The following is a 24,427-nucleotide window of genomic DNA, read 5'->3' on the forward strand; positions in this document are numbered from 1 at the left end:
ATTGCTTGCTGTTTGGGGTTTAAGGTTGGGTTTCTGTACAGCACTTTGTGACATCAGCTGATGTAAGAAGGGCTTTCTAAATACATTTGATTGATGATTGATTGGGTAGCAGGAATGTGGAATTAGAACTATTTTTGATTCCTGTCCAGTAACTATTTATATTATAGTCCACCATCTGTGACATCAGAAGGCAGACTTGATAAATGAATGGACGGAGGCAATCAGTTTGCTAACACACCACCATAAATGGCATTGCAGCTTTCCTGAGATAGAGAGAGAGAAGAAACTGGCTAACCCCTGAAGATGGACCAAAGAGACGCTATGCTCGTTAGTTCCTTGTTGTTATGTATCATCACTCAGGTGAAGCCTGACAAACTCATGAATTTCCTCACGAATTCAAGTTATCAATCATCTTACATTTTTTTTATCTTGTTCTTGGAAGAAAATGGACAGTTGATGGAAAGTTCAGCCTGATCGCCAGCTTTTGGCTGGCGAAAATAGTGTCACGCTCTGACCTTAGAGAGCTTTTTATGGCTCTATTTTGGGTTTGGTCAGGGTGTGATTTGGGTGGGCATTCTATGTTCTATATTCTATGTTTTGTTTTCTATGATTTTGTGTTTCTATGTTTTGGCCGGGTATGGTTCCCAATCAGGGACAGCTGTCTATCGTTGTCTCTGATTGGGAACCATACTTAGGTAGCCCTTTTCCCCTCCTTTCGTTGTGGGTAGTTGACTTTGTTTATGGCACATAGCCTTTAGCTTCACGGTTTGTTTTGTAGTGTTTATTGTTTTTGTCTGCATTTCCAATAATAAAGTAATATGTAAGCTCACCACGCTGCACCTTGGTCCTCTTCCTTCAACAGCCGTGACAATAAGGTGGTTCACAAACTGATACTAAACGTTCTAAAAATAGAGCCCTGTGTTAGAGTTGAAAGCACACGGCTGGATGTTCGCGGTCACAGGGATGCTGGGGGTTGAGGTGCTCTATGGTGAGACGTTGGGGAGTTGTGTATTGCAAAACATATCTTTGACTGCAGGAGGCAAGAGATTGAAGACCTATATTGCACAGAATTAGCAGAACTCCTTTGGGGTTATGTATTTTGGCTACACAGCAACAGTCTAAAGGAAATTACAACAGCACAAAGGTGGAAGTGATGCTGTAAATGACCAGCTTATTTTTCATGTGGGTAATATGAATATTAGTGCAATACATCCTGTGTGATGATCATGGTGTAATTTACTGACGGGGCTCGGTGGAACCTTCCGCAAATCTTTTTGTTTCCCATGAGAATTAGCACATCTAGTTCAGAATCCTGGATTAAATTATTTGCAATCGAAATACACCATCCCAAAAGTTTGAACATTTTTTACTGTATTAGTAGGGTTGCAAGCATTCCCGAAACTTTCCAGAAATTCTTATTTTTTTTTAGAAATCCTGGGTTAAAAATTCAGGTAGGAGGATTCCTTTGTGGCTAATTCCCTGCTGACTCCAGAAAGCCTTGAACCGGAATTTTGGGAAAGTTACATTCCGGTAGGAGGATTCCCTGTAACATTGTCCCTGTAAGTGTTACGCCTGCACCCGCTCTCTCTGGCTCTCGAGGGCGCCAGGCTGCTCTTCATTACGCACACCTGTCATCATCATTAGCGCTCACTGGATTCACCTGGACCCTTTCACTTTGTTGATTGCCTTCCCTATTTCTGTCTGCTCCTCAGTCTGTTGCCTGTGTCAGCATTAATGTTGTTATGTGTTCATGTCCAGATGCTGTCCTGTCCTGTTCCTTGTCCGTTGCTAATTAAATGTTCACTCCCTGTACTTGCTTCTCATCTACCAGCGTTGATCCTTACAGAATGCTGACACCACTAAAAGAAGCATCAGGGAGTTTTTGTTTTTGTTTTGGTTGTTGACGTCGGGTCTGAGTGCTTTTGCTTTAGCACGTCAGGCTTCCACTCCTTAGCTGGCTCGAGTGGCGCCCACCCCACGTCATACTTCAGCCGGCCCATCAGACTCCCACGCCTCAACCAGTTCGTCGAAAACCCACGCCTCAGCGGGATCGTCGGGCTTTCATGCCTCAGCATGATCGTCAGGCTCCCATGCCTCAGCTGGCTCGCCAGGCTCCCACGCATTAATGTCCTTATGTGTTCAAGGCCAGACGCTGTCCTGTTCCATTTCCATTGCTAATTCAATGTTCACTCCCTGTACTGGCTTCTCATCTACCAGCATCAATCCTTGCAACAAGTTAATCAAACAAATATACACAAAGTACAATAAGATATACAGTACAGTCGCACACAAAAAAGCCTTACACCGTACAGTCAACAAAAAGCAGCTGGATACTGCAGTTCATCATCCTACTGTAAACCCCTCTGTGTTAGGTGTGGTGCCAGCTGTGTGGGGGTCCCATGCCACGCCTGCCCCTGGCCCGTGCCACACTGCCTTCCAGAGGTGCCCCAGAGGTGCCCACAGCACCTCCTTGTCCAGAGGTGCTGGACAAGCGGAGCTACTGCTAGGTGTGTGCCAGGCAGGAGGTTGAAGGCTGAACAGAGAGGTTTGTGTGTGACAGTCAAATTATTTCCATTGTGTGAACATGATAATGACAATAAGAGCTAGATTTGAGTGAGATGTAAGAGTGTATCCTATTTTTTCATGCACATCAAGTCTTTTACTGAGACCAATTGTAACAGCTGTCATCCTCCTCTTCTGACGAGGAGAAGCGAGAAGGATCGGAGGACCAATATGCAGCGTGGTAAGTGTCCATAATGTTTATTTAAAGACATAAACTGAACACTACAAAATACAAATCAATAAACGTGAAACGAACGAAACAGTACCGTGTGGCAACAAACACTCACACGGAAACAAACACCCACAAACCAAAAGTGAAACCCAGGCTACCTAAGTATGATACCAGGCCAAACTCAAAACCCCAACATAAAAAAAACACAGACTGCCCACCCCAACTCACGCCCCGACCATACTAAATAAAGACAAAACAAAGGAAATAAAGGTCAGAACGTGACACCAATGTTGATCACCCTACTCCATAAATAATAGGAACATAGCCTAACTACTTCCAAATTCTGTTGTATTGTGAACAGCAGCCAAGGGTAATAATCCCACAATCTCCTGACGGATACAACAAGCATTATCAGCATTGATGTTAATATAGGGTTAGCCATACAGTATCTTCTCCCTTAACCACATACAATATCCATTTGCTTCACCCACTAAACTGATCAAAGTTCACTCTTCCCCTCCCCGTCTCACTACCTGTCTACTCCTCTCTCTGTGCCCAGGCCGGAACTCGCTGGGCTGTGAACTGTACGGCATGCGCTTCGAGGAGGGCCAGACATTCCAGCAGTCGTGTGCACAGCTGTGCCTCTGCCTGGTTGGTGGGGTGACCTGCGTGTCACTGTGCAGTAATGACCTCCAGGTGCCTGCCGCAGCCAACTGCCCCAACCCCCAGCTAGTGCATTAGCCAGGGAGGTGCTGCAGGGAATGGGTCTGTGACAGCCTAGGCAACAACAGTTACCCAGACACCATAGCAGTAGGACAGTACTCAATAGGCGAAAGGCAAATAAGACTTCAACTTTTTCCTATTTGAATTAATAATTGGGTGACACATGCTTAATTAGCATATTTCCAAATGCACGACCAAGATGCAGGGCTCATTTGCTCATCAAATCATGACATTCCATGGTCCAACTTTAACTTGCACAATGCAAGAACCTCTAGGGTTCAGTCAAGGCATAACACATGTGAGGTTAAGGTTAGCATAAGGCTGTAGGAAAGCTTAAAATACTGTGGAAAAACAGAAACAATGTTTTGAGAGCCTCATGGGAAGCAAACTAGCGATGTTTTGTTTTGGGATGCGTCTCTCCCTTCCCAGGGAGGATGATGGGACGGCAGCATGGTGCCAGGGGTTCCTATTACAGCTGGACCTATACCTGGCCACCGTTCACCCAGCTCCCTCGGTAAGGGAGAGGGTGTCCGCCCTCATCTCATGCCTCTCGGGGAGAGCTCTGGAGTGGGCAAACGCCGTGTGGGGAGAAGGAGACGCGGCGTTGTACCATTTCGAGGAGTTCACCCGCCGCTTCCCGGGCTGTCTTCGACCATCCACCGGAGGGTAGAGTGGCGGGGGAATGGCTCTTCCACTTGAGGCAGGGGACGAGGAGCCCCCAGGAGTTCGCCCTGGAATTCCAGACCTTGGCCGCCGGAGCAGGATGGAATGACAGGGCACTTATCGATCACTACCGATGCAGCCTGCACGAGGACGTCCGACGGGAGTTGGCCTGCAGGGATGCCACCATCACCTTTGACCAACTGGTGGATCTGTCTATCCGGTTAGATAACCTGCTGGTCCCCCGCGGACGTCCAGAGAGGGACCTGTCAGTATCATCTTCCAGCACCCCCGCTCCGGTGCCCATGGAGCTGGGAAAGGCTGCGCTTAGGGAGGCTGGAGGAGGGGCCGTCACGGGCACCATCTGTGGCCGCAGAGGGCACACTGCCGGTCGGTGCCAGGTTGGTCCCTCTGGGAATCGAGGCAGCAGGCAGGGCACTCTCGCGTCACCCCAGGTGAGTTTGCACCACTCTCATCCAGAGTCCTCTGTTGTCCACCTGTTTGTTTTCCTGAGTTTTCCCCGCATAAGGCGCTCGTCGATTCAGGCGTGGCTGGGAATTTTATCGACAGAGCGTTCGCCCTTATTTTAGGGATCCCCATTATTCCTGTGGTTAGACCTTTCCCAGTACACGCTCTGGATAGTCGACCATTAGGGTCCGGGCTAATCAGGGAAGCCACCATCTCCCTGGCCATGGTGACGCAGGGGGGTCACGAGGAGAAAATCAGTCTCTTCCTCATTGACTCTGCTGCATTTCCCGTGGTGCTAGGCCTTCCCTGGTTAGCTCATCATGACCACACCATTTCATGGCAACAGAGGGCTCTCACCGGGTGGTCGCGAGAGTGCTCGGGGAGGTGTGTAGGAATTTCCGTTGGTGCTACCGTAAAAAGAAGGCGACTCAATACCACCAGTACCTCGTCATGCCGTACGGGTTGATGAATGCTCCATCAGTCTTCCAATCCTTTGTGGACGAGATCTTCAGGGACCTGCACGGGCAGGTTGTAGTGGTGTATATCGATGACATTCTGATATACTCCGCTACACGCGCCGAGCATGTGTCCTTGGTGCGCAGGGTACTTGGATGACTTTTGGAGCATGACCTGTACGTCAAGGCTGAGAAAGGCCTGTTCTTTCAGCAGGTTGTCTACTTCCTAGGGTATCGCATTTCCACATTAGGGGTGGAGATGGAGAGTGACCGCATTTCAGCCGTGCGTAATTGGCCGACTCCCACCACGGTAAAAGAGGTGCAGCGGTTTTTAGGGTTTGCCAATTACTACCAGAGATTTATCCGGGGTTTTGGCCTGTCTGCAGTGGTCGGACAGGGCTTTTGGGCAACTAAGAGCTCTGTTTAGTGGAGGTGGACTCGTCCGAGTCTGGGATAGGAGCTGTGCTCTCTCAGTGCTGGTGCACGCCACATCGAAGAAGCTCGGAACTATGATGTGGGGCACAGGGAGTTGTTGGCTGTGGTTAAAGCTTTGAAGGCGTGGAGACATTGACTTGAGGGGGCTAAACACCCTTTTTTTCATCTGGACTGACCACCGCAACCTGGAGTACATCCGGGCAGCGAGGAGACTGAATCCTCGTCAGGCAAGGTGGGCCATGTTCTTTACCCGTTTTGTGTTTACCCTGTCCTACAGACCAGGTTCCCAGAATATGAAGGCAGACGCACTGTCCGGGCTGTATGACACAGAGGAGCGGCCCATGGATCAGACTCCCATACTCTATTTACAAAAAAAGTACATTAAAAAAAAGCACTGCAATTTGACATACCAGGTATGACGCAGAAATGGACCTGAAAAATATAAATTATTTTGGTGCCTATCAATATTACAAACGTACAGTATCATATATCATATATATTATGTTTTGGAATTAGCCTAATCAAGACCAAATTTAATCTGTGTGACATGATACCCTTTGTATTTATAATTTTAGAATGTAAGTGTACTAGCTAGTACACAGTGCAGGTTTTAATCATGACCAGAGGGACCGCCTCAATACCAAATGATCCTAGGAAGATTTAAAACAGCATAATTCTGCAGTTCTGGTGAGAACTGGCTAAATGTTTCCATGTTGAGGGAGCGTGCCCTCCTTGACTCAACACTGAGAATTCCAAGTTAACCTGTCATCAACCATTGTTGTCCTAAGGTGGGTTTTAATCAGTTTTAAAGCTGAGAAGCTTCTCTCACAAGAAGCACTGCTGACTGGTGTAACAACAGAAATTTTACAGAGTAGAAATAGCTCATGGAAGACCTCTTTATAAGGTTCTAGAAACACATCTGTTGCATTCCAAGATGGCAGAATGTCAAGTCGTTTGTCTGTGACTAGTACATTTTAACCTACTAATATGTACTACTAACCTACATTTTAACCTACTAATAACCTACTAATAACACTCACATTCAGACTCATACATACACGCTGTGTCACGTTCCTGACCTGTTTTCTGTTGTTTTTGTATGTGTTTAGTTGGTCAGGGCATGAGTTGGGGTGGGCATTCTATGTTATGTGTTTCTATGTTGGGTTAAATGTGTTGTCTGATATGGTTCTCAATTAGAGGCAGGTGTTTGACGTTTCCTCTGATTGAGAACCATATTAAGGTAGGCTGTTCTCACTGTTTGTTTGTGGGTGATTGTTCCTGTGTCTGTGTCTGTTTGCACCACACGGGACTGTTTCGTTTGTTCGTTCGTTTAGGTAGCCTGTTCCTGTTTCATGCGTTCTTCGTGTTTATGTAAGTTCTTGTTCAGGTCAGTCTACGTCGTTTGTTATTTTGTAATCAATTCAAGTGTTCTTCGTGTTTCGTCTTTCATTTATTAAATTCATTATATCTACATACAACGCTGCATTTTGGTCCGACCCTTACTCCTTCTCCTCATCCGAGGAGGAGGCATTAGACAGCCGCTACACGCTGTCCCTCTCTCCCCTTACCTTCGTTGGCCTCTTATTTTTTGTATTTTTTTTTTGTCAGAGAAAATGACAATTTACGTGGTATTGCTTTGTGCACTGACTTTACTGAACTCTGTCGCAGGGCGAGTACATCTGTACAAATGTGCTCTCCCGTCCATTAGACATTTTGTCTGCAGGAACTCGCTCTTTTTTACTCGGTCCACTCGTCCAAGTGCCGATGCATTTGTGGCATGATTTGAACAGTACGAATTTGTGTCACTACCAAAGTCTAATGGTTTTAAATGACTGTTTTGTATTGTCTGGAAACTTACTTGTAGAGGTGGGGGTGTGGCTATATATGTAAAATCTAAGTGCCATGTAAGTGTGGCAAAGTCTGAAACTATTTGTAAACAGTTGGAATTTCTTGCTTTGAATATTGAGGTTTCAAAGGGCCTATCTATAACTGTGATTGGCTGTTATAGACCCCCCCTGCTCTCGGTGATGCATTTTCTTCATTGACGCACCTTATGTGTAAACTTCTTTACAGTGAAATGATCTTGATTGGTGATCTCAACTGGTGTTGGTTAAAGCCGGTGTCTGATGATTTAAAAATGTTTTGTAATTCTATGAATCTTACCCAGTTGATTAACTCACCCACTCGCCCAAATCTTAAATGCCCAGATAAATCTACCCTGATTGATTTGATATTGACAAATGTTCCACATAAATATTCTGCGGTTGGTGTTTTTTGTAATGATTTAAGCGGCCATTGTGCTGTTGTTGCTGTTAAAAATACTAAGGTTCCAAAGACAAACCCACGTCTTATTCGTAAGAGAAATTTGAAGAGTTTTAATGAGCAGGCTTTCTTTCATGATTTGTTTTATTTTGACTGGAATAAGATTGAGTTTATCCCTGATGTGGAAACTGCCTGGATATTCTTTCATGATGTTTTTTTTCCAAATAGTAAACAAACATGCCCCATTCCGCAGGTTCAGGGTTAAATGGCGGGATAATCCATGGTTTTCTTCTGAGCTGTCTTGTATTATTCACGACCGTAATCTAGCCTGGGCTAAAGCAAGGAAATCTTGTTCTGATGCTGATTGGCTTATTTTTAGGCAGCTATAGAAACAAGTGTTATTTTCTTCTCAGGAAGGCCAAGTCTGAATATTTTATGTCTGGTACCACTGATAACCTGAATGACCCTAGAAAGTTTTGGAATGCTATTAAGTCTATGTCTGGTAACAGTAATGTTAATGAATTACCGTCATGTGTTTTGAAGGACTCTGTTGCTATATATTACAAAACTGAAATTGTTTCAATGAGCACTTTGTAACATCTGGTAGGCTGTTTGATTCAGTGTCCTCTGTCTCTGTACAACCCTGTGTGGGTGAACCAGTGTCCTCTGTCTCTGTACAACCCTGTGTGGATGAACCAGTGAGAGCTGGTCAAACTTGTAGCTTTTTGCCATTCTCAGTGCAGGTGGTACATAAAGCCCTGAAATCCTTAGATCAAAGAAAGCCTGCAGGTCCTGATCTTTTGGATCCCTGCTTTTTAAATCTGGCAGCTGATTTCATAGCTGAACCACTTACATATCTGTTCAATCTAACCCTGGAATGTAATGAAATTCCAAAGATCTGGAAATCAGCATTTGTCCTACCAGTTTTAAAAGGGGGAGATCCAACTCTTTTAAATAATTATAGGCCAATCTCAAAGCTGTCACCCCTGGTGAAAATACTTGAAACCCTTGTAAGTGAACAGCTAAAATAGTTTTTATTTACTAACTCTATTTTATCAATGTACCAAATCGGGCTTCAGGAAGAAGCATAGCACAATTACAGCAGCCATGAAGTTTTTAAATGATATCACTGAAGCCCTTGACAAAAAACAGCACTGTGTCTCACTTTTTATTGATCTCTCTAAGGCTTTTGATACAGTTGATCATGCTATACTAAGGCAGAGATTGTTGAGTGTAGGTCTTTCGGAGCATGCAGTTGCATGGTTTGCTAACTATCTGTCTGATAGAACTCAGTGCACTCAATTTGATGGGCTTATGTCTGTTAAATTGTCTGCCCTTAATGGTGTGTCCCAAGGCTCTGTACTTGGTCCTCTCTTATTCACTATATATATAAATGATTTAGACAAAAATGTCCAAAATGCACAACTTCATTTTTATGCTGATGATACTGTTATTTACTGTTGTGCCTCATCTCTTACAAAAGCTTTCCAGAACTTGCAAACTGCTTTTTATACTGTTCAACATACCTTGTGTCAATTGAAGCTTATCCTCAATACTGACAAAACTAAACTAATGGTGTTTTCTAATGCAAGAAATAGACCTCTGAACCTTTCACCTATTACTACCTGTCAGGGCAAAGAGATTGAGGTTGAAACCTCATAGAAATATCTTGGAATTCTAATTGATGACGGCCTCTTTTAAATTGCATATTCAACAACTTACAAAAAAATTGAAGCTGGAATTGGGATTTTATTTTAGGAATAAGGCCTGTTTTTCTTTTGAAGCCAGAAGGAGGCTAGTATCAGCTACATTTATGCCTTTACTAGACTATGGGGATATTTTATATATGAATGCTTCCGCTCAGTGTTTGAGATCAATTGACACTCTTTACCATGGCCCTTTGAGATTTATTTTAAACTGCAAAACCCTTACGCACCACTGCACTTTGTATACCAGGGTTGGCTGGCCTTCATGTCACTCGTAGGCTCAGTCACTGGTATACTTTTATTTACAAAGCCATTTTGGGTTTACTACCTTTTTATTTGGGCATTTTTATTGTTCAGAAATGTGGTGGGTACTCTCTTCGTTCGCTGGACTTTATCCTGCTAACTGTTCCAAATGTCCGAACTGAATTTGGTAAAAGGTCTTTTATGTACTCTGTGCCATCGTCTTGGAACACCTTACAAAATACTTTTAAACTGGAAGAACTTGTCCCGATTGGTGTTTTTAAATCACTGAGGAAGGATTTTGAGGCTGATTCTCTGACCTGTCAATGTTTTTATTTTTGCTGTTTTTGATTTTGTTATACTCTTGTGAATTCAATGGTTTTTACTAGATTACTTGTAGTTTTTCATGTCTGTTTGTAATTTTTGTAATGACTTGGTGCTGCCTATCTTGGCCAGGACGCTCTTGAAAAATATATATTAAATCTCAATGAGCCCTTCCTGGTTAAATAAAGGTTAAATAAATAAAAACAACAAAGTCAAGGAGAGTAGACGTTCTGTTCTTTTCACTTTTCTCTCTCCTATCAAGAAGCTGCTTGGTGTGATGAACCTCATGTTTGAGGTCCTCTAAATCTGACTCAAAGGTCTGAGCAAAGGCAAACAGAGGCTCCTCACTAAAGACTGTTGTACTCTTTGGGTTGAGAGACTGGACCCCTTGCATTATCTCGCAATTATTCTATGAAAAACAACTCTGCAGCTCAGCTGTGAGACTGTCAAGCACCTGATAAAAGATAGCTCTTTGGAAGCTCTCACCATTACTTTGGTCACTATTTTTCTGTCCTACAGTGCTCATCATCAATGAGTCGTGAAATCTTAAGCTTGTTTTAGGCTGTCCTTTTACACACTGTTTGTACACTTATTTTCCAGTGCTCTGCAATCTCTTCAACCTCTTTCCATAAATAATGTGTCATATCTCTATGGAAATGTATAATTAAGGGATCCACAATATTAGATACTAACAGCTGCTAACTAAAATGTGTATTGTAAAGTATAGGCCTGGCCTACCACTGGGTCCTTTTGGAACAGCATATCTGGTGCTTGATGCAGTTGGGAGGGGCTCGATGACATCTCCTGGCAGCTCTGGCTCACTGTCTTGCTCAGAGCCAGAGGTCTCTGTGTCATTCCTATTACATTAAAATAACACAAGAACCATTAGTGTATAATCACAATAAAAATGCCACAACCATCAAAACAAGAACACACATGAATCAACAACCAACATTTTAAAGTGAGGCTTAATCTGACAAAATCATCTATTACAAGCTGAAGCTAAACTTACATTCTGAACTGGGCATGTGACTGACAGTTTTCCTGGTAGATGCTCTGACATGGTGGTGGTAGACTGGGTCCTTGTGAAGTCTGACCACACTGACTCTGACTAGCCTCAGGTAGGGAGCTGCTCTGGGGTCTGGTGGTGATGCAAGGGCTGGGGTCTGTTTGCACCTGATCTGCCTGTTTGTGCTTCTTTAAAAATAAGTCTGATATCTCTACCTTTCTTTTCATGTTTAATTGACCCTATTCGAAAATAAGACAGTCTGTGGTTTCATCTAAGCATCCAATTACCCACATTTTAGTGTAATCTTAATTACAAATCCCCATTATCCTAACTGTACCTTAAAATCAACTACCAGCCCAAATTACTAGTTAGATCATGGCTAGCCCTACTCTGCAGTAAGTAACTTAGCTAGCTATAATTTCTTACACCTTTACGATAGCCAACAGGCTATCTGCAAATTGTGGTAATCTTTTGTGTAACATTAACAGATTGATAATAACACTTGTTCGTTTTGAGTTAACCTCTAACGCCTACCAAACCCGGATCCGGGAGCACCCCCATCACAAAAGCTGACTAGCATAGCCTAGCCGAAAGCCACAGGGATATCATATAAGAAAGTGTTCATGAAATCACAAGTCCAAGACACCAAATGAAAGATACACATCTTGTGAATAAAGCCATCATTTCTGATTTTTAAAATGTTTTACAGGGAAGACATAATATGTAAATCTATTAGCTAACCACGTTAGCAAAAGACACCACTTCCATACTCCACCATTTTTTTTACTCCATCAGCAGCTATCACAAATTCGACCAAATAAAGATATAAATAGCCACTAACCAAGAAACAACCTCATCAGATGACAGTCTGATAACATATTTATTGCATAGCATAGGTTTTGTTAGAAACATTTGCACATTTCAGGTATAAATCAGAGTTCACTATTGCAGCCCCCATCACAACTCTCACTAAAACGACTAGAATAACTACAGAGACCATCGTGTATTAGCTAATTACTCATCATAAAACATTTCTTAAAAATACACAGCGTGCAGCAGATGAAAGACACAGATCTTGTGAATCAAGACAATATTTCAGATTTTCTAAGTGTTTTACAGCGAAAACACAAAATAGCGTTATATTAGCTTAGCACAATAGCAAACATTACAACAGCATTGATTCAAGCCAAACATAGCAATAACGTATAAACCACCAAAATATTAATTTTTTCACTAACCTTCTCAGAATTCTTCAGATGACAGTCCTGTAACATCATATTACACAATTCATATAGAGTTTGTTCGAAAATGTGCATATTTAGCGGCACAAATCGTGCTTATACATTGAGAATAGTGTTCAAAGTCTCAAGCAATCTGTCCGGCGCCATCTTGGAAGGGCACCTATTCTTATCGAAAACTATTCATAAACTTGACTAAAAAAATACAGGTTGGACAGCAATTGAAAGACAAATTAGTTCTTAATGCAATCGCTGAATTACATTTTTAAAATTATCGTTACTACGCAATACAGGCTGCGATAACGCAAGGCTACACTGCAAGAAATGGTGTCTCATGCATTTTACTTTTTTCAACAGAACAATGAATTAACAGCATAAAGACTGCTTACTATTAGCTGAGCTTCCATCAGAATCTTGGGCAAGGTGTCCTTTCTTCAAAACAATCGTCTTTTGGCTGAAAGATGTCCTCTTGTCCTGTCGAATTAGCCGCTAAACGTTAGCCACCCAATGGAGAGGTGCCCAACTAGTGGAAGCGCGTCACAAAGAAATCCAGGAAAATCGCAATAAACTGCTATAAACTGCTATAAGTCGGTTTAAATTAACTACCTTATGATGTCTTTAACACCTATAACGAATAAAAACATGACCGGAGATATAGAACTACTAAAACGAAAGTGTTTGCAGGACGTCATTGTGATGTCTTCTTGGGCCAGGCGCACCGTTGAAAAGGACGGTACTTCCTGTTCCACGGTCTTATATAAGGTCCCAGATTGCGCAATCGACTCCATTCAAATTCTCACCGCTTACTGACATCTAGAGGAAGGCGTATGCAGTGCATGTTGCCCGATGGCTTACATGGGGACTTATAAACCAACCTTAGAACAGGGACCTCGATTTCTGAAATCTCACTCCCTGACAGGAAATGTGCTGCAGAAAGAGTTCTGTTTCACTCAGAGAAATAATTCAAACGGTTTTAGAAACTAGAGAGTGTTTTCTATCCAATAGTAATAATAATATGCATATTGTACGAGCAAGAATTGAGTACAAGGCAGTTTAATTTGGGCACTATTTTTTCCAATGGTGAAACAGCGCCCCCATATTGACAAGAAGTTTTAAAGTACAAAAATCTAACTGCGTTAATTGATTTCAAATTGCTGAATGTTAACTTTCTGAACACTGACAGCTGTAGCCTACTAGTTACCCCACATTAGCTAAACATTCATATACTGTAACTTACAACACTGCACTGTATATGTGTGTATTACTAGCACAGACGTAAACATAAGCAACAAAATACACAGAGAACTATCCCAAAATGTTGAAAATATGTAGTAACTACTTGCTTAAAGTCTTGAAATAACTTAGGTGCTGCAAAGACATGTACTGCTTGTTTGCCACGGCAAAACATCTTGAAGCGCACAACACAGAGGAATTAGGATGCATTTCAGATATTTCCTGTTTGACAAAAGGGCGCAGTTCAATTGAACCTGCAAGGCATTGTTTACACAGTAGCATTCCAATGGAGTAATAACATCATTGAGACTCTGTTTTTGGTTAACACTTTAATTGAACCAGGTTATACATAAAGCATTCATAACACCTTTATGAAAGCAGTCATTAACAGTTTATGAATGTTACAGTATCATTCATAACAACGTTCTTAACACATGTTATGACTGGTTTCATGAAGGTGTTATGAATGCCTTATGTACGGATACCCTCTTCAAGTAAAGTATTAGGCGTTTTTGCAGCTAGCCTACTGTAGATGCTTCAAAGGCGTGGAGTGTGTGCAAGGAGTCCAGTAGTTACAGCACAGCAGTAGACAGGCTGTATTGAATCCTGCAGTCAAATGTAATAAAGCATTTGAAACCACAATATTCCTATTTAAAACCTTCTAGATGTAAAGACCCTGTTTTGGGGACCTGCGTGGTTCCAGTACCGATTCCGACCAGCATTTTTGCTTATAAATCGATCTGTGGACAGCATAGATTGAAATGGCTTGCATTGAGCAGTCACCCTGATTCTCACGGGCACAGCAGGATGTGAAATCTGACACCAATTGAAGCTGGGATGTCGCTCCTACCATTTCCATTGGCTCTTCAACTCCTGGCTGAACCCTACATCACAGCCACTAATAGAATCCTTACATCGTAGTGCAACTGGAGAGAGAGGTTTCGTCGCTGTAGCACACACAGAGATCAATTTATAGCCAGCAATTTTACATTTTAAACAAAAATCCTTTCTGTTTGTCATAGACGGACAAGGTAAAATTGAGATAAAAGGTGAGTTCCTAACGAGTTCAGGGAGCCAAGCTAGAGATCTGTGAGACGTCCACAGAGACAGGGGTAGACGCTTTGCTCAAGAGAGACCATTACATGTTGACCACACCGCTCGCATCATGTGCGCGAGAGTTGCAAAATACATTTACACATACATGTTATTCAATCATTGCACCCACACTGCTCGCACGAGTCAATGAGCGTCTGCGTAGCCAGGTGCTAAAATAGAACTGGGTTCTATTAGTGACGCTTGACGCCTTGCAAATCCTTCCTCTCCCATCTCCTCATTGATCTTTAGGAGCAAATACCCACGTGGGTGATTGAAAGATGAACTGAGGTCCACACTCCAGTCCAGTTGGTGGTGGTAATGCACCTTAAAGTTGGTTGCGAACCTCCATATAAAGAAGAAGCCTGAAGGAGGAGAGATTACTAGAAACAAAATTGGTTTACCCTTTTATCTGTGGATTAACTGTTGGAGTAGAGGACCTGCATTTCAGGTAAAGTAACAACCCAATGTTTATATTTCAGGACAAATTAGCTAAATTGACAAATGTTTGCTTTTCGACCAGTCCCCAAATGAATATAGTTGGTCCAGAGTTCGTTTTGATATTTCAACCTGCGTGTCCTGATCGCGTCTGGTGTGGATGGACAAATCAACATGCGTGTGATGGGGCACTCTGACATTCGGACGCACTCGGACACTTGGACACTCGGACACTTGGACACTCGGACGCACGAGCGGTATGTCCAGCATGTTAGAAAATATGCACTAAACATACAAATATGTATTTTACAGTTGGTAAAGGAAGGTGAAATATTTTAGTCAGTCATTCTATAGTTTGATTATACTATATTTAAAATTCAAAATGTCTTAGTTTCAGGTGCATGTAAACAACTGAATAACGTGAGAAAAGGGAAACCGGCACGCTGCTCTTGCTAGTATCACTGTTCTTTATTAAGCTTTACGTATCGGCCTCTTGGCCTTCGTCAGAGCTTTGGTATTATTCTATATTAAGAAAGCATATAAGTAATTCCAAGCCTTATTCATACAGTTTTGTTGAATAGGAAATACATAATATAAAATATTTTATATTTTTATCATATTTGTACTGTATACTTGAGCTTGTGTCCTGTGACTACATCTCAGCAATGTATAACTATTTTTACCAGAAAGGTGAGATTTCAGGCTTTCTTTGAGTATGCAGCATTACTAGTTATTGTTTATGGCCCTCTCATGGTAAATAATAACTTTTGGGGATTATTTTGATTACATGTTTTAAATTAAATTTAGTTACATTAAACTGGTCAATGAACAATACATGTTTTTAATTAATTATTCATAAAATGTCCTTTGTGTGTATTAGCAAAGCCATATCCAACCACAATAACGTCACATGCCAAACCCCATGAGTATACAAAAGGCCAAAAGGCATCACATTGCCCTTGTCTTTCAACACGACCCAGTGGAGAGACCACCAGAGAGGGAGGTTGCGTCAGGACTTTGGTGGTGATGCAGCTCACTCTCAGGGCCAGTACCTAAGCTCCAAACTGCATCGAGCAGATCCCAGACTGGAGCCTCTGCTCCCACAGCTGTGGTCCAGGTATCTTCACCCGCAGCTCAAACCAGAACTTGGCCTGCCGCTCGTAGACCCAGACCAGACTGTGCCAGGTCAGGCTATGCCAGGCCACTGTCTTGCAGCACAGCAGGTCGCATGAGGTGAGTGGGAGCTATCTTCACCTTTCTTTACCTCAAACACTTTGCAAATACTCTTACTGCTCAAACTGTCTGCCGGCTTTGTTTTGAGGTTGGTTCAGGTAGGATGGATTGCCACTCCAGACGGATGGTTCAGGTAGGATGGATTGCCACTCCAGACGGATGGTTCAGGTAGGATGGATTGCCACTCCAGACGGTTGGTTCAGGTAGGATGGATTGCCACTCCAGACGGTTGGTTCAGGTAGGATGGATTGCCACTCCAGACGGGTGGTTCAGATAGGATGGATTGCCACTCCAGACGGGTGGTTCAGGTAGGATGGATTGCCACTCCAGATGGATGGTTCAGGTAGGATGGATTGCCACTCCAGACGGTTGGTTCAGGTAGGATGGATTGCCACTCCAGACGGGTGGTTCAGATAGGATGGATTGCCACTCCAGACGGGTGGTTCAGGTAGGATGGATTGCCACTCCAGATGGATGGTTCAGGTAGGATGGATTGCCACTCCAGATGGATGGACAGTTTGTGCATTTCATTCTCTTACCTCACTTTTTGGCAAATGGGAATAATTACTTGATATGGTTTACAATTGTACCTTTACTTAGATTTAACTTTACTTACATTGACCATCAATTGATCATACATCTATACCATCAGAAGAATTGTGTTATGAAGAACAGCAGTGAAAGTTAATATTTCATAGTTCATATTGATCAAATACAAGTTCATGCGAGAGATCAATCAGAATCATTCAATGTTATCAATAACTGTCTGATGCCCACTAGGCTATGCACAGTATGTCTATTCAAGGGAACGGGTACCTGCAAGAGCAGCTATAGGTCTCCTTTACCCATTTGTCTGGAGCACCAGGGCTGTTTCAGCACGCGGGTCTGTAGACCCCGGTTCTGTGGCCTACAGTGTCCGGACGGCCGCTGCTGCAGCCGGTACTGCACCAGACTGTCCACATGGCCTTTCATTGCCCCCAGGGCAGGAAGAGCCACCAGCAGGTGATGATGATTGAGTCCTGCTCCTGCCACCACTACAACTGTCCCCAGTCACAGCCTACAGGAGAGCCATACCCTGGCTTTAAAGTATAGGACCATGAAGAGGGAAACAGCCCCAACGCCAGAGGTAAGCAGGCCCTGTCAGTGAAGATACTGGACAACGATCTAAGCAGCGAATCGAAGGGTAGGATTAAATCAAACTTGCACTGCGTGGTTCCTCCACTGTTGAAAAAGCACCATTAATTTTGACCCTGTAAACATGGTCAAATTCTTTGCATTACTTCAAATACATTTCAATGTGTAATAACAATGTTAATTTTTGACCAATGATTGGGTCCGTTTAATTGAAATATCTTCAAGATTCTTAGAAAATGTTAGAGAGAGAAAAAAAAAATAAACACACTAATTGATGGATGGTGGTGGATACTGAGGTGGAAGTCTATTGCAGCTGTGTCAGTTACCTCAAAGTAAATATGGAACTGAAACTACAGTAGGTAGTTCCTGTAAGTAAGAATAGGTTACTGTGAATTCCAAATGACCTTTGTCTGCAAGCTTAGCTGTGAGTCATAATTCCTATAAAATGTTATCAATTACAGTTGAAGTCGGAAGTTTACATACACCTTAACCAAATACGTTTAAACTCAGTTTTTCACAATTCCTGACATTTAATCCTAGTAGAAATTCCCTGTTTTAGGTCAGTTAGGATCACCACTTTATTTTAAGAATGTGAAATGTCAGAATAATAGTAGAGAGAATGATTTATTTCATCTTTTATATCTTTCATCACATTCCCAGTGGGTCAGAAGTTTACATACACTCAATTAGTGTTTGGTAGCATTGCCTTTAAATTGTTTAACTTGGGTCAAACGTTTCACGTAGCCTTCCACAAGCTTCCCACAATAAGTTGGGTGAATTTTGGCCCATTCCTCCTGACAGAGCTGGTGTAACTGAGTCAGGTTTGTAGGCCTCCTTGCTCGCACACGCTTTTTCAGTTCTACCCACAAATTTTCTATAAGATTAAGGTCAGGGCTTTGTGATGGCCACTCCAATACCTTGACTTTGTTGTCCTTAAGCCATTTTGCCAAAACTTTGGAAGTATGCTTGGGGTTACTGTCCATTTGGAAGACCCATTTGCGGTCAAGCTTTAACTTCCTGACTGATGTCTTGAGATGTTACTTCAATATATCCACATCATTTTCATTCCTCATGAAGCCATCTATTTTGTGAAGTGCACCAGTCCCTCCTGCAGCAAAGCACCCCCACAACATGATGCTGCCACCCCCGTGCTTCACAGTTGGGATGGTGTTCTTCGGGCTTGCAAGCCTCCCCCTTTTTCCTCCAAACATAACGATGGTCATTATGGCCAAACAGTTCTATTTTTGTTCTATCAGACCAGAGGACATTTCTCCAAAAAGTACGATCTTTGTCCCCATGTGCAGTTGCAAACCATAGTCTGGCTTTTTTATGGCGATTTTGGAGCAGTGGCTTCTTCCTTGTGTAACAGGGTTGGTTATGTTTCCACTTGCCTCTAAAGAAATGTGTATTTGATGTTCAAGCATTCTTATTGGTTAGTTCAACTCTGATAACAATAAGGGGTGTTGTGATTGGCCCCACTTGCAGATAGGGGGAGATCGCGAACGTCAGGTCTTCCCAGTATGAAAATGTGATGCAAGGGGTAGGTCACGTTCTGAATACTGTTTTCTATTTTACAATGTGTACAAGTTTGCTGTACGTTACTGATTTTATACATGTGTGGGTAAATGGTACCTGTTAGGGATTGAGGGGCTTTCTGGGATGTGCTTTGGCATATGATTGCTGTAAATAATTGTGTTAGCTAGCAAACACCGATGTCATGGTCACATAAGCCACGGCTAACACAGTTGTCTTCATGCTACAGATTTTGTCATCGACAGCCATCAACACTGTTAAGCCCTGCACAACTAACGTGCTGTTTCCCATTTAACAACAGGTATTTACACATGTTATATTTCGTATTGTATTTTTGTATTTTGTTCGCCCAGTATGAAAATGTGATGCAAGGGATTTTGTCATCGACAGCCATCAACACTGTTAAGCCCTGCACAACTAACGTGCTGTTTCCCATTTAACAACAGCAGAAATAAATGATGCTCAACTGGGACCACTGGCCGAAGTTATTTATTATTAGAAAACACAACGCATGGAGAGTACACTATACATCTGTTACACTTGCTGAGCGGCCTTTCAAGTTGTCGATTTAGGACTCGTTTTACTGTGGATATACAGTGGGGAGAACAAGTATTTGATACACTGATGATTTTGCAGGTTTTCCTACTTACAAAGCATGTAGAGGTTTGTAATTTTTTATCATAGGTACACTTCAACTGTGAGAGACGGAATCTAAAACAAAATCCAGAAAATCACATTGTATGATTTTTAAGTAATTAATTTGCATTTTATTGCATGACATAAGTATTTGATACATCAGAAAAGCAGAACTTAACAGACATTTTTTAACATTTTTCACAGCACAAGTAGGATTCAAGTAGCATGCACAAGCCAACCTAACTAACCTAGAACCAACCTAGAAAAAACTACCTCAGATGACAGTCCTATAACATGTTACACAATAAATCTATGTTTTGTTCAAAAAATGTGCATATTTTAGCTATAAATCAGTTTTACATTACTGCTCCCATCATAGCTACAGTCTGAAATCGCACGGGAGTAGCCAGAGAAAATACAGACACCAACGTCAACTACTAATTACACATCATAAAACATTTCAGAAAAATATATGGTGGATAGCTAATGAAAGACAAAGATCGTGTGAATAGAGCCAATATTTCCGATTTTTGAAGTGTTTTACAGCGAAAACACATTATATCGTTATATTAGCTTACTACATTAGTTAGCACACGGCAGCATTGATTCTAGTCAAACGGTAGCATAGCACAGTTCGACAGATATATGAAAAAGCATCCCAAATTGGGTCCTTATCTTTGTTGATCTTCCATCAGAATGTTGTAAAGGGGTCCATTGTCCAGTACAGTCTTTGTTTGGGATCCAGAACGAACTATTTCCCTCTTGAATTAGCAAGCACACTGGCCGTGCGGCGCTAACCTCTCTTTCTTCAAACAATTCTTCCAAAGCATCACGTCTAAAGTCCCGAATAAATTTCAATAATATAATTAAACTATATTGAAAAAACATACTTTAGGATGATATTGTGACATGTATCAAATAATATCGAAGCCAGAGATCATATTCACCTTTAACGAGCGTTGTCCAGGAGCCGAGTCCAGGTTCTACTTCGTGCCCAGAAAAAAAAATAAAGTGTGCAGGTCTCACTCCAAGATGTTGTGTTCAGTCCCTGGACGAGATATTCAAGTCCTTTCTGCTCGCACTTCCGCATGACACCCAGAGGAAGGCGTATGACGTGTTTCTACAGTCCTAAGTGACATGCCCTTTTATAGAAAAGCTCTTAAAGAGAGACCTCGCATTTGGAAATCTCAATTCCGGATAGGAAATGGGCTGTAAAAATAGTTCTGTTCCACTTAGAGAAATAATTCAAACGTTTTTAGAAACTAGAGACTGTTTTCTATCCAATAGTAGTAAATATATGCATATTGTAAGAGCAAAAATTGATTAAGAGGACGTTTGAAAATGTGCACATATTTTCCAGTTTTTCAATAAGAAATGCAGCCATAAGAAGATAATCTGTCTGTAAACAATTGTTGGAAAAATGACTTGTGTCATGCACAAAGTAGATGTCCTAACCGACTTGCCAAAACTATAGTTTGTTAACAAGGAATTTGTTAAGTGGTTGAAAAACAAGTTTTAAGACTCCAACCTAAGTGTTTGTAAACGTCCGACTTCAAACTGTATATTATATAGTAATATCGTTATTATGTTATGATACAATGGCCAAAAAGACACCTGGATTACTGTCTTGTAGATTGGTATTGATAATAACTAAAACATCACCAATAAAATATTGAAAGTCTCACATTCAAGCCTTTATAGCCTATTGTTACTTATATCTTGCAGTAATAACTGTACTCTAGCTCTGCTAATTTCCTTTTGGATACAGTATCACATTGCTTCCAGTAAGCTATGGAATTAAGGAAGTGCCCACGCAGGAAGTGAGCGCTCAATGAGCAAAATTACATGGAAAATACATATTTTAGAATTCATTTCCAGAATTTTGAATCAGGTTCATTTTAGGTTCTGAGTGTTATACGGACATTGAAAATAGGTATTTTACGGATGTTGAAAGACGTCCTTTTTTTGGTCATGGTTTCTATGGCCATCTTTAAATCATACATACATTTACTTACATCTATACTGAACAAAAAAATAACGCAACATGTAAAGTGTTGGTCCCATGTTTCATGAGGTGAAATAAAAGATACCAGAAATATTTCAGATGCACAAAAAAAAAAATTGGTCTCAAATTTGGTGCATACAAATTTGTTTACATCCCTGTTAGTGGGCATTTCTCCTTTGCTAAGATAATCCATCCACCTGACAGGTGTGGAATATCACAAAGTTGATTAAACAGCATGATCCTTACACAGGTGCACCTTGTGCTGGGGACAATAAAAGGCCCCTCTTTTGTCACACAGCACAATGCCACAGATGTCTCAAGTTTTGAGGGAGCGTGCAATTGGCATGCTGACTGCACGAATGTCCACCAGAGATGTTGCCAGAGAATTTAATGTTAATTTCTCTACCATAAGCTGCCTCCAAAGTCATTTTAGTGAATTTGGCAGTACATCCAACTGGCCTCTAAACCGCAGACCACGTGTAACCACGCCAGCTCAGGACCTCCACATCCAGTTCAGGACCTCCACATTCTTCACCTGTGGGATCGTCTGAGACCAGCCACCCAGACAGCTGATGAAACTGAGGAGTATTTCTGTCTGTAATAAAGCCCTTTTGTGGGGGAAAACGTATTCTGATTGGCTGGGCCTGGCTCCCCAGTGGGTGAGCCTTGCTCCCAAGTGGGTGAAGTCAAGGCTAGTCCAGACCAAATCTGAACCAAATACAGATGTCTATAATTGGTTCAGTCCGGAAGTATGTGGACTTTGAAATCAAGGCCGGTCCGGACCAAAAAAATGACATTTGTGGACGTTAAAATCAAGGCCAGGGCCAAATTACCAAACGTCTATGTCTTTTCAACGTCCATGGACTTCTGTACTCACTGGGTGTATATCTTTGGTTTCACCATGCTCAACATGATGGTGGACGGCTGCGATTTACGATGTGTTTCCATGACCAAGTTTGATTTCATTCACTTCTGGGCGTCATCGATTCATATTCTATAGCTTGTGTTTAAACTTAACTTTGATCAACAAAAAGACGGGGAAAATGTCAGATGACAACAGCACACACGATCTCAACATGACCGCATGTGAAGGAATTAACCTTCGTTTTACGCACAGATTTTTACCTGCTGTGTTCATGCTGGTGTTTGTCGTCGGGACATTTGCAAACTTCTGTGGGTTAAAAACTGTTTGTACAAGCTGGAAGAAAATTGGGAGTATAAACATATTCATTCTCAACCTTGGAATAGCTGACTTGCTGTACTTATTTACCTTACCATTTTTGGTTGTCTATTACGCGCTAAACAGTAAATGGATATTTGGACAAACATTCTGCAAGATCACCAGATTCTGCTTCAATTTGAATCTCTATGGCAGCATTGGGTTCCTGACATGCATTAGTATCTATCGATACCTCGGTATTGTGCACCCAATGAAAGTGATGGGAAAAATCCACACTCTCCACTCCGTGGCAATAAGTTTTATTGTCTGGATTTTGGTTTTCATTCAGATACTTCCTGATATGTTCTTTGACAAGACAGCGCAAAATTCCTCATATTCGTGCTATGACTCAACAGCCGACGACTTTATCAAGGATTACCTTCCGTACAGTATTGGCTGGACCATAACCGGATTCGTTATACCATTACTGATCATTCTGGCATGCTATGGACATATAGTAGTGGTCCTTGCCACCAAAGCCAATGTCAATACTTTGTTGAAACAACGATGTCTAAAACTAGTCATCATCTTGACTGTGTTGTTCTCAATTTGCTTTATCCCTTACCATGTTTTGAGAAATCTAAATTTGAAAATAAGGATTTTGAAAATGGAAGGCACCTGCAAAGCAAGCTTCGATGATATTTATGTTGCTCATCAAATCAGCCGCGGTCTGGTTTGCATGAATAGCGCAATCAACCCGTTAATTTACTTAGTTGGAAATGATGATTTCATCATGCGTTTTCATAATCTCAGCAAACAAGCCAGGATGTCTCTTGTTCAATGGACTGGTGCTGTGATTTACCGCAATACACCAGAGGCAGATCCAGCAACAGAAGAATCTTAACCAGTAAACTTTGACCAGCTAGTTATTTAAAACCAAAACTTGACTGTCAGCTATTCTAGTATTTGATGTTGTCTACGCCATTATTGTACCAAAGGCCTGTAAGTATGTAAATATGCTATTCTTTACACTTTATGTATCATTCTCAGAGTATTTTATTGTGTAAACGTGAGATCCTTTTTGTGGTTGAATGCCTTTGTGTAAAGTGAAATAATGTGCCATTCATTTAGTCAGTGATATGTAGGGCTAACTACTGGTTTCCAGAACTATCTTAGATAGAAATGTGTAAATACCCGTGTGTAAAGTGAAATACTATTCCATTCATTTAGTCAGTGATGTGCAGGGCTAACTACTGGTTTCCAGAACTATCTTAGATAGAAATGTGTAAATACCCGTGTGTAAAGTGAAATACTGTTCCATTCATTTAGTCAGTGATATGCAGGGCTATGTCACTGAAATAAACAAACTCAATATGCATTTCAGATATTGCATAAGAATTACAGGCATTCCAGCAGCTTATTACACATAGCCTACTAGCTGAATTATTTATCTCTGTTGTCCATAAATAATAAAAAGGTATCAAGCTCAAAGGACTGTCCATCTACTCCTCCACAATTATTGTCTTCCCAGGGGAAACAGAAGATTTCAACTCATTCCCTTAAGGGGAACAATCCCTCAACACAAACATGCACTGGAAATGTATGTCCTATATGTTTATTAATGTCATATGACTGGTCAGTTGCTTTTCAGGTGCGGGTTACAGAACAGGGACTTGAGGCTTACTTTATTGAGAAGACTGAGCAAACATA

The 24,427-nt window shown here is 41.7% G+C and overlaps 1 protein-coding gene and 1 pseudogene across 1 annotated transcript; both read left to right on the top strand.

Annotated features, from left to right (window-relative positions):
• The first annotated feature begins 945 nt into the window (after window positions 1-945).
• LOC129816047 (CCN family member 1-like) lies at window positions 946-17,335 on the top strand (annotated as a pseudogene).
• A 5,145-nt stretch (window positions 17,336-22,480) lies between these two features.
• On the top strand, window positions 22,481-24,197 carry LOC129815998 (P2Y purinoceptor 1-like). Its single transcript, XM_055870199.1, has one exon. The coding sequence runs from the start codon at window positions 22,602-22,604 to the stop codon at window positions 23,619-23,621; it is 1,020 nt and encodes a 339-aa protein (XP_055726174.1). The 5' UTR covers window positions 22,481-22,601; the 3' UTR covers window positions 23,622-24,197.
• Window positions 24,198-24,427: the final 230 nt, after the last annotated feature.

The sequence above is a fragment of the Salvelinus fontinalis genome, chromosome 18 (assembly GCF_029448725.1).
Source record: "Salvelinus fontinalis isolate EN_2023a chromosome 18, ASM2944872v1, whole genome shotgun sequence".
Classification (NCBI taxonomy): domain Eukaryota; kingdom Metazoa; phylum Chordata; class Actinopteri; order Salmoniformes; family Salmonidae; genus Salvelinus; species Salvelinus fontinalis.